Source organism: Callithrix jacchus, chromosome 2 (assembly GCF_049354715.1).
Source record: "Callithrix jacchus isolate 240 chromosome 2, calJac240_pri, whole genome shotgun sequence".
Classification (NCBI taxonomy): Eukaryota; Metazoa; Chordata; class Mammalia; order Primates; family Cebidae; genus Callithrix; species Callithrix jacchus.
In genome coordinates this window covers 162,776,912-162,788,961 of record NC_133503.1, presented here as the reverse complement: position 1 = coordinate 162,788,961, position 12,050 = coordinate 162,776,912, and the positions used below count along the sequence as shown (strand labels likewise).

Below are 12,050 nucleotides of genomic sequence, written 5' to 3'. Positions count from 1 at the left end.
TCCATATAATTTTAGGATTGTTTTGTCTACTTCTGTAAAGAATGACATTGGCATTTTGAGAGAGATTGCATTAAATATGCAGATAATTGTAGGTAGTATGGCCATTTTAACAATATTAATTCAGATCCATCCATTTATCTGTGTCTTCTTCATTCTCTTCATCAATGTTTTATAACTTTTAGTGTACAAGATTCTCACCTTCTTTGGTTAATTCTTAAGTTTTATTGCCATCGTGAATAGGATTGCTTCTTAATTTCCTTTCCATATATTTTGTAATTTGTATATAGAAATGTGATTAATTTTTATATGATGATTTTGTACACCGCAACTTTACTGAATCTATTTATTAGTTCTAACAGGTTTACTAAATATATAGTCATGTCATTTTCAAATATAGATAATTTTCTTCTTTTCTGATTTATATGCCTTCTATGTCCTCTTTTCTAATTGCTCTGTCTAGGGTTTCCAGCACTATGTTGAAATGAAGTGGCAAAAATGCTAAACGCACTCCTGAACAATCATTGAATCAAAGAATAAATAAAGGAATTTAAAAAGTATCTGAGACAAGTGAAAACACAACATACCAAAACCTATAGGATGCAGCAAAAGACATTCTTCTAGGGAAGTTTATAGATATAAAGCCTAAATTTAAAAGGAAAAGATATATATCAAATAAGCAATCTACCTTTACACCTCAAGGAACTAGGAAAAGAACAACAAATTAAGCCCAAAGGCAATCAAAGGAAGGAAATAATGAAGATTATAGGAGAAACCAATCAAATAGAAAATAAAAGACAACAGAACATTTAACAAAACTTTGTTTTTTGAAAAAAATAAAATTGACAAACCCTTGGCTATAGTTAAAAAAAAAAAGTCAATAAATAAAAGCAGAAAGAGAAGATGATATAACTGATATTTCAGGGGGCATGAGGGGGATCATAAGGGACTATTATGAGCAATTATATGCCAACAAACTGGATAACCTAGAATAAATAGTAAACTTTCTAGGAACATACCATCTGCCAAAACTGAGTCAGAAATAGTTGGAACACACCAATAACAAATAAGGCAATTGTGTGAGTAATCAAAAATTTCCCACCAAGGAAAAGCCCAGAACCAGGTGACTTCATGGGTAATTCTATTAAACACTCAAAGAAGTAATACCAATTTTTCTTAAGCTCTTCCAAAAAAATAAAAGCAAAGGGAACACTTCCAGACTCATCCTATGATGCCAGCATTACCCTGACACCAAAATCAGACATACACTGCAAGGAAAGAAAACTACAGCCCAATATCTCTGATGAACACAGAATCAAATATCCTCGATAAAATACTATCAAATAAAATTCAGCAGCCCATTAAAAAGATCATATATCCTAACCAAGTGGGATTTATTGCTGGGATGCAAGTATGGTTTTGTATACACAGATCAATCAATGTGGTATACCATACATTTTCTATTTATTATCAAAATGAATAGAAATAAAACACATGAACATTTCAATAGATACACAAAAAAATTTGACAAAACTCAACATCCACTCATGATTAAAACTCTCACAAAATAGGTATAGATGGAAAAGGTAATAGGCATGGAAGAATCTTGCCTTAACACAACAAAGGCCATAAATGAAAAGCTCACAGCTAACATCATAATCAATGGGAGAAAACAGATACGTTTCTCTTAAAGATCCAATACAAGGCAAGTACAAGTTTTAAAATAGCCATTCTTAAAAAATGAATATTGTATGATGCCTCTTGCAAATAAATGATAATTCATTGAGTTCATTTTCCCAATGCTTTTACAGGCCTTGATTGAGCAAGGTGATATATATCAACTATCTATATTTGACCATTTCATCCAATTGATTGCCAAGATAGTATGATTAATCTGCTTATTTAAGCTACCCAGTGGTTTCCTACCCAGCAACTCTTTGCTCTCCTTAATAGGAAACTTTTTTTCTTTTTTAGATGTTCACCCTTCATTCCCTTAACCATATGCCTCAGGGTAAGCAGATTGCATCCAAGCTCCAAGGGAGTTCTTCTGGAATAATTTTTATCTCTTCCAAGAGATGGACTGTGTTCTTCCAGTTATTATAAGACTTGTATATAATCCTAAAATTGTTGCAGACTTCTTGTTTCTAGTCTAAAAATCATGCTAGCAGGGTGATTTTTGATGATATCAAAAAAAGTAAACTGAAAGGACCTGATTTTTTTGGTAACATTATTGATCTGGTGAAGCAGTTACCCTTTGGGGTTAAGAGACTTTTCAGTTACAATGAGAAATGCTACCTTTCTTTAGTCTTATCAGTGAATCTTTTCAGCAAGGACTTATGGATTATGTAAAAGATAAAGCAATGATATGTAGCAAAATATTGCAATTCTTATTCACCTTTATTTTTATCTGAAAATTCAGTCAGTCATCTTACAAAAATTTAGAAACTGGAATAATCCTTTTTCTGTCTGTAAGTTAATTATATGTCACACATGATACACAAGGTTCTTCCTTCTCTGAAGAGAATCGGAGATCTAAAACTGAACAATTGCATGTTTATTTTTTCCCCTAGTATCAGTGTATGGCAGTGTAGTACAGTTTATATGTATCTGGAGAAGAGGATTGATAGATAAAATTAGCTAATTCTAATCAAACTAATCCTTTAAAAATGGACAAGTAGTTTTAAAAAATAAAACATATTTTGAGGACAGTAATAAGTATAATAATGCAAGCAAAAGCAAACAATAAGAAAGTATGAGAGCTGTCACTTCTCCTACCCCCAGGCAAGCTCTTTATCAGACATATTAAGTGAAAATGTAATGAAAGTCTATTAGACCTGATAAAATGATTTTGGAAAATTAATTTATGGAAAAACGGTTGTATCTTAAGAAATGGTTCCACCACTAAGCAATTTCAGGGCTGAAAATAGGTCACTTTTAAGTATTCTCACTTGCAATGAAACATGAAAATAGAATTCTAATTTTAATGAAAATCCTTCAAATGTACCTCAGGTTTCTGGTAAAATGTGCAAGGATCTCAGAAGTTGTCACTCCTGCTAACAAGTAAAAAGTTCAGCAAACTGAAAAATCAACAATTCTTAGTCTTTTGATCAGACAAGTGAGGTTGCAGGACAAGCTGATGTCCCTAAATTGGAGACAGGGAGGCAGATTCAGAAAATACAACTTACAAGAGCAGAACCCCAAAGCAGAAACCTTCCTGTTGGTCAGGCTAGGAAACCTTAAAATGTAATTTTGATAAATTGCAGGAGACTCACTGTGGACAAGTCGAAGAGATTAAAAATTTCAGGAGACCTAATCATAGGGGAGCCCCAACAGTCTGGAAGTTTTACCTGTAAGAGCTCTACTAAAATCTCCCAGTTAAGATCTGAGAAAAATCTCCTCATGTTATTGGCAGGAGGAGAGGAAAAGTAACCATTTTGAAATAATCCACAGCTTCTGTTCTTAACAAAGCCTGACTCAAAAGAAGCTATTTTATCTGAGCCTAAACTATTGATGTTTTAGCCAAGGATAAGCTGCCTTGATGGGGGAGAAATACCCTATTTCAGCTCCCCCTAGCCTTTGCAACTCCAGCCCACTCTAGCCATCCCATCCCACCTAAGAGGAGAGGGACCGAGACGCATGTGAGTAACTCACAATCCAGAGGCACAGGCTTACTGAAAGACTGAGCCCTAATCATAGGACTATAGAATGCTTCTCCTTCCCCTACACCTTACCATCAAGTCACTAAAGGCCTATTTACCAGAATTCCTTTTACCCAGTACTTTGTCTTGAGCTTTGTACAAAAAAATTACAAGGCACATTGAAAGGAAAAAAAATAGACAGTTTGAAGAGACAGAGAAAGCATCAAAACCAGACATAGAAATGGCAGAGGTATTGGAATTACTAGACCAGAAATATTAAACTGTGATGAATACACTAAGGGCTCTAAACAGTGTAACAGAAATTAATGCCTTTGATGGATTACATTAGACATATAATAACTACAAAAGCTGTAACAAAACTTACTGGGAATACCAGAAGGAAAATCAAGAAAGAAGGGAACAGAAGAAATATCTGAAGCAATAATGACAGAGAATTTCCCCTAATTAATGTCAGATACCAAACCACAGATCCAGGAAGCACAGTGAGCACTAAGCAAGATAAATGCTCAAAAAGCGACCCCTAGGCATGTCATATTCAAATGGTAGAAAATAAAAAACAAAGAAAATTTTTCAAAGAAGAGTGGGGAAAATTCTTTACCTATAGAGGACCAAAGATAAGAATTGAACCACAGCTAAGTTTTAAAATTGAAAATAAGAAAAATGAATGGATCTCTTTAGCAGGTTGGTGTTTTTTGCCTTGGTGTTCCAATGAATTGCTAGAGTATGTGTCAAGTTCAAAGCATCTGAAAATTCCAAGTATTACATCCAGCTTCTTCTCAGGAACCATGCACACAGTAAAGGAGTAAAGGGAAATATTTAAAGTGCTGAGAGAGAGAACAAACACCAACCAATAATTCAGTATCCTGCAAAATTACTCTCCAGAAAGGGGAAATAAAGACTTTCTTAGACAAATAAAAATTGACAGTGTTTGTTGCAAGTATACCAGCCTTTCAGGAAATGATGAAAGAGTTTCTTCAGAGAGAAGCAAAATGCTATAGGCCATAAACTTGGATCTGCATAGAAAGGAAGAACATTAGAGAAGGAATAAGTGAAGGTAAAATAAAAACTTTTATTTTTCTTATTCTGAATTAATCCAAAGATAATTTATTCAAAAGTATAGCAACAATGTATTTTAAGTAATCATAACTTATGTATAAATGAAATGTATCACATCAATGACACAAGGAATGAGGGAAAGGTATTATGAATACTTTAGTATAAAGTACTTGTACTACCTGAGAAGCAGTATGATGTTATTTGAAAATGGACTTGGATTCATTGTAAATACATATTGCAAACTCTAGGACAATCACTTTAAAAAAGTAAAAATAGAAGTGTAATGGATCTGCTAAGAAAGAAGAGAAAACGAAATCATATAATGTACTCTTTCTTTTTTTTTTTTGAGACGGAGTTTCACTCTTGTTACCCAGGCTGGAGTGCAATGGCTCGATCTTGGCTCACCGCAACCTCTACCCCCTGGGTTCAAGCAATTCTCCCGCCTCAGCCTCCTGAGTAGCTGGGATTACAGGCACATGCCACCATGCCCAGCTAATTTTTTGTATTTTTAGTAGAGACGGGGTTTCACCATGTTGACCAGGATGATCTCCATCTCTTGACCTCGTGATCCACCCGCCTTGGCCTCCCAAAGTGCTGGGATTACAGGCTTGAGCCACTGTGCCCGGCCCATATAATATACTCTTTACCACAAAAGGCAGAAAAAGAACAGAAGACAAAAATAGAGTCAAAGAAAAAGGCAATGAATAGAAAACAGTAATAAGTATGGTAGATATTAATCTAACTTTATCAAAAATCGCTTTGAAAATCAAAGTCTAATACACAGGTTACAAGACAGAGATTATCAGAGTGGATCAAAAAACATTACCCAACTATATGCTTTCTACAAAAAAAGCCTACATTAAATATAAAGGCACATATAGATTAAAAGTTAAGGGCTAAAGAAAGATATGTCATGTTAACACTAAGAACACTGGAGTAGCTATATTCATTTCAAACAGCTGATTTTAGAGCATAAAAAATTATCAAGGATAAAAAAGGGCATTATATAATGATAAAAGGGTTAATTCTCCAGGAAGACATAAAATCCTTTTACATATGTATCTAGCAACAGTATCAAAAATATGTGAGTCAAAGATTAACAGGAGAAATAGATGAGTCTACTATATAGTTGAAAATTTCAACATTCTTGTATCAGAAAATCAGTAAGAACATAGATGAACTCAACACCATCAATCAATTGACTATAATGAACATCTATAGACTGTTTCATTCAACAACCACAGAATACACATTCTCCTAAAGTTTACATGAACACTCACCAAGATAGATCACATTCTGGTTTATAAAACACACCTTAACAAATTTGAAAGAACAGAAATCATACAATGTCTGTTGTCAGGCCACAGTGAAATTGAAGTAGACATTCAAAAACAGAAAGATAAGATTAAAAATGTCAAAATATATGCAGATTAAAGAACAATTTTAAATAATACAGGGGTCAAAAAACAATATCAACAGAAATTTTAAAATATTTTGAACTAAATGAAAATATAATTTATTAAAATTTGTGAAATATAGCAAAAACAGTGCTTAAAGAGAAATTTGTAGCATTAAATGCATATATGAGAAGGGAAGAAGAAACTAAAACTAATCTAAGCTTCCGCTTTAGGAAATAAGAAATAAGAGAATAAATTAAATCCAAAGTAAGTAGAAAAAAGGAAATAATAAAAATAAAGCAGAAATTAATAAAATTTAAAACAAGAAATCAATAGAGATCAATGAAACTAAAAGCGGTTTTTTTGAAAAGATCAATCAAATTGACATGTCTCTAGCCAGGTGAACTAAAGAAATAGGAGTGGCAACACAAATTAATAATATCAGAAATGAAAGAAAAGACATCACTACAAATGTCATGTTCACTAAGAGGATAATAAAGGAATACTCTGTGCTCAAATATTTGATAACCTATGTGAAATGGACTAATTTCTTGAAAGACACAATCTGACAAAACTCACACAAGAAGAAATAAATAGTATGAATAGGTAGGCCTATAGCTATTAAAGAAATTTAATAATTAATTAATAACTTTACAAAACAGAAAGTACCAGGCCCCTATAAATCTACCGGTGAATTCTATTAGAGATTTAAGAATGAAATTATACCCATTATCTGCCATGTCTTCCAGAAGATAGAAGAAGGAATAATTTCTAATTCATTCTATGATACCAGCATTACCCTAATACAAAACCAGACAAAGAAGGACATTACAGAAAAAAGAAAATTACAGACCAATATATCTCATAAACATAGATGCAAGAATCCTCTACAAAATATTAACAAATTCAATAATGTATATAAAGATTTATAAACCATGACCAAGTGGCACTTATACCAGCTATGCAAGGCTAATTCAACATTTGAAAATCAATTAATGTACTTTGTCACAATAGGTTAAAGAAGAAAAGTCACATGACTATATTAATCAATGCAGAAGAAACATTTGGCAAAACTCAACACCCAATCATAATAAAAACTTTCAGCAAACTAAGAATAGAGGATAACTTCCTCAACTTTATAAATAATATCTACAAAAAAATTAAAGCTAATATCCTACATAATATGAGAAACTAGAAGCTTTCTCACTAAGACAAGGAAGAAAGCAACAATGGCCCTTTACACCATTCCCTTTTAGCATGTACTAGAGATTATAGATAATGCAATAGGGCAAGGAAAGGAATTAAAAGGCATGCACATTGGGAAGGATAAAATAAAATTATCTTTGTTCACAGATGAAATTGTTATCTGTGCAGAAAATCTCAATCAATGAACAACAACACAACTTTAGGAAATAATAAAAAATTGTAGCAAAGTTTCAGAAACCAAAGCAAAACAAAGTCAATCACTTAGCTACACACCAGCAATGAACAAGGGGAATTTGAAATTGAAAACATAATGCTCTTTACATTAGCACCCCAAAAAGGAACTATATAAATATAAATTTAACCAAATATGAGTCCAAGATCTACATGAGGAAAACTACAAAACTAAAGAAAAAAATTAAAGAAAGGCTAACTAACTAGAGAGCTATTCCACATTCATGGATAGAAAGACTCAATATTGTCAAGATGTCAGTTCTTCTCAACTTGATCCATAGACTCTAAACAATCCTAATAAAAATCCCAGCAAGTTATTTGGTGGATATTGACAAACTGATTCTAAAGTTTATGTGAAAAAACCCAGAATAGCCAACAAAATTTTGAAGGAGGAGAACAAATCAAAGGATTAACACTATCTGACCTCAAATTTTACAATAAAACCACAGTGATGAAGACAGTATAGTATTGACTAAACAAACAAATAAGTAAATGGAACAGAATAGAAATACACCTACATAGAGTCAAATGATCTTTGAAAAAGGAGCAAAGGCAATATAATGGACAAAAGACATTCTTTTCAATAAATTATTCATAATTGCCAAAACTTGGAATCAACCAAAATGTCTTTTAGTGGGTAAATGGATGAATAAACTGTGCCACATGCAAATAATGCACTATTATTCAGCACTGAAAAGAAATGAGCTATCAAGTGATGAAAAAAATGATGGAAACTTAAATGCATATTATTAAGTGAAAGAATCAATAATCAATCTCAAAAGAATGCTACATACTGTATGATTCTAACTATATGACATTCTGGAAAAGGCAAGGTTATGGAGACAGTCAAAAGATCAGTGTCGCCAGGAGTTCAGGGAAAGGGTTATAAATAGAGCATAGAGGAATTTGAGGTCAATGAAACTATTTTGCATACAATAATGATGAATGTATGCCATTTTTATTTATGAAAATTCATAGAAGGTACACTACCAAGATTGATCCCTAATGTAAAAACATTATTATGAATGGTGTTAGTGGTGCCAAGGTTTGAAAATCCCATTGGAATAGCAAAGGGAGCAGAAAACATATCTGAAGTCTTTTGTTATCAAAGGGAAATAGTACATTTTATATCTGTGTTATGTTGAAACTATTTTCATATAATTGATGACTTTTATTCAAGAAACATCAAATTTTCTGACAAAATTTTTGTCAGACTGAAGCCATCATCAAGATTAAGATTTGTATTAAATATGACCCTTTAAAATGTAACACTTTTCCTATCTGTTTCTTATCACAACTTTTAAAAACTAATTGATATTAGATTTTTGCTTAATTTTAATACTATGTATGATTTAATACCTCTGTAAGTTTCATATGTGGACTCTTATTTCCAAGGCTCCTCTCAACGTTACTATACTACAAAACAAACCTTCCTAAAGCATTATTCAGATAATGTCAAAAATCTTTACTGATTCGTTGTTGTTTTGTTTAACTACTTCTTGGTTTTATTTATAGTCAAGGTTTTAATTTTAATACTATGATTTAATACCTCTGCAATAGTTTTGTAAGTGGACTCTATTTCCAAGGCTCTTCTCAACTTTACTATACCACAAAACAAACTTTCCTAAAAACATTATTCAGATACTTCAAAAATCTTTACTGATTTGTTGTTTTGTTTAACTACTTCTTGGTTGTGTTTATAGTTAAGATTGTAGAGGGAAAATGTGTAATAGGATGTCCAGTGAAGCTTTTCCTGTTTACCTGGAGTTAGTGACTAGGGCCCATCCCAGAAGTAACAACAAAATAGCTACATATTTCCATATTCTAAAGACATCTGCTAAAAAGTCACCAAACGTTGGAGTGAGTCAACACTCTCCATATATTTGCTACAACTACCTAAAGGACTAGAACCTCAATGTTAAGTAGATAATTTTCTACCTCTCCTCATTCCCTGTCTCCAGTTCCCAAGAGCTGACCCACAGGAGAGAGAGGGAAGAGCAACGAAGGAGCAAACGAAGATTTCTTTCCCACTTCTATTGAGTCTTTCCAGCCACTAATCTAGCCAGTGATAAGGATCATGAAAACTTCAAATAGGAAATTAGTTTTGAATTGACCTGGATGTTTAGCAATCAAAATTAACCACAGGGTTTTTTAAATTTGTTTAAAAGATTATTAAGGTATTGTTTTCAGTTACCCACACCAGAAACCTAAAAAGAAAAGGCTCTCCCTTACTCTTTTGCCTCCTCTCTCTATAAAGGGTCACTAAATTCCTAGGTAATTCTATCATCTAATTAATTCTTCTCCTCATTGCCTCCTTTTTTCCATGATGCCATTGATGTAATTTAGGTTCCTGTTATCTCTTACTTGATCTATACTTACTCATCTCCATTCCTCTAGGATCAAAACGCTCTCATTCATCATCCACATTGCCAGACAATCGTTTTAGCATGTAACTCTCTTTATTTCACTTCTGCACGATTCAAAGTTCTTTGATGACTCTCTATAACCTTTAAAACAAAAATCCAAAGTTGTTCATCTAGAATATGTCTACCTAGTGATAGGATCTCAACCTATATAGCACCTCCTGCTCACACTTTACACTTCAACAATATCGTACTTGAATTGTAGTTTTTCCAAGTTGTATTCACTCAAGCCCATGGTCTTCTGTGCAATTTTCTGCACTTAGAATGCTCTCTCTTAACATGAGGTAAGCTTTATCACTTAACTCTCATCTCAAGTAGCTTCTCTTCTCTAAATCTTTTCCTGACTTCAAGCTGCCCTGGGTTTTCTTTTTACAGGTTCCTGTACTATTTCAGATATACTGTCATTAAAAGCAATCATCATAGCATATGATAACTACTAACACATTTGACTCACCACTAGGCTGTAAATTCTTTGAAGAGCAACAACTTTTTGCTTTCATGCTCTCAGTGTCTAGTGTGGTACCTGATGTGTAGTAGCTGCTGGATGCATGTTTGTTGAAAGTATACATGAATGGAAACTAAAGTGTTAAACTTATTTTCATATTACTTGAAAAGTGCTATATATTAGGATGTTTTTTGATTATTCTTACACAGGTGAAAATGAACAACTAAAAATAAGTGCTGATCTTATAAAAGAGAAGTTAAAGTCTCATGAACAGGTGAGTTTATGTATCATTCTATTCAGTCAAGTCTCTGTAGAGCACTTGTCTTTTCAAATTAGAAAAAAACAGAGGTTCTTAAATTAATAAACACAGCCAAAGGGGTGTGTGTGTTTGTGTGTGTGTGTGTCTGTGTGTGTGTGTGTGTAGATACATATGCTGAAATCTTTAATAAATGACAATTTGTTTTAAAAGTAATACAAGTTTTAGGAGTTTTTTTTACAAAACATAATGTACTAACATATAACTTGCATTATTTTTTCTTTATACTAAAAAGATGCAATAATTTGGCTACATATTTTTCAATTATGTTAATAGAGTTTTTACTCTAGTAAACTCTATTTGTTACTACTTGTGAACTTTTTTACTATAATGTAAAGGAATCTATACTCTTTATGATTTGGATAATCATTACATCTTTCAAATACAGAAGGCATTTCATGTGGATCACAGATTATTTCCCAAGAGCAACCATACCCTCTACTACTTTTCCTTATCTCCTATAGAAACAGTATAGTAATAGCAGTTGTAGAACACATAAACGATGCCTACAAAACATAAAAGATGCTAAATAAACGTCGGTTCCCTCTGCTCTTTGAGAGGTTCATTATGCTAAATTTCTCATCTCTCAGGAGCTAACATGTCAAATTCTAGCAAACCGAAGAACCTCAAGACTCAAGTTGAATCTATAGCAGCCTTCACTTGAAGAATCTTCTCTAAATCCAGTAGGTTTCTCATTTGGGGAGCCTCTGAAGAAACCTCCTCAGAACTTCTAGTTAATACTCTACAGTAATAAGTAGCATTCTGGCTATGCTCTTAGAAAATTTAGCTTTTCATCACCTTTTTTTAAAATTGTACTTTAAGTACTGGGGTACATGGGCAGAACATGCAGGTTTGTTACATAGGTATACACATGTCATAGTGGTTTGCTGCATCCATCACCCCATCATCTACAATAGTTATTTCTCCTAATGTTATCCCTCTCCTAGTCCCCCAACTCCCAACAGTCCCCAGTATGTGATGCTCCCCTCTCTGTGTCCATGTGTTCTCATTGTTCAAATCCAATTATGAGTGAGAATATGCCATGTTTGGTTTTCTGTTCTTGTGTTAGTTTGCTGAGAATGATGGTTTCCAGCTTCATCCATGTTCCTACAAAGGACGTGAATTCATCCTTTTTATGGCTGTATAGTATTCCATGGTGTATATATGCCAAGATTTTGTTTATCCAGTCTATCATTGGTGGGCATTTTGGTTGGTTCCAAATCTTTACTATTGTGAACAGTGCTGCAATAAATATACATATGCATATATCTTTATAATAGAATGATTTATAATCTTTGGGCATGTAATGGGATTGCTGGG

General features: G+C 33.1%; 1 protein-coding gene across 4 annotated transcripts in view; it reads left to right on the top strand.

Moving 5' to 3' along the window:
* The window catches only part of CCDC152 (coiled-coil domain containing 152), a 70,895-nt gene that overhangs the window by 23,560 nt on the left and 35,285 nt on the right, over window positions 1–12,050 (top strand). For all 4 annotated transcript variants that reach the window (XM_017969935.4, XM_078365535.1, XM_078365534.1 and 1 more), the window contains one exon: window positions 10,624–10,688. In XM_017969935.4, coding sequence (XP_017825424.2) covers window positions 10,624–10,688 — 65 coding nt within the window. The remainder of the gene's footprint in view (window positions 1–10,623; window positions 10,689–12,050) is intronic.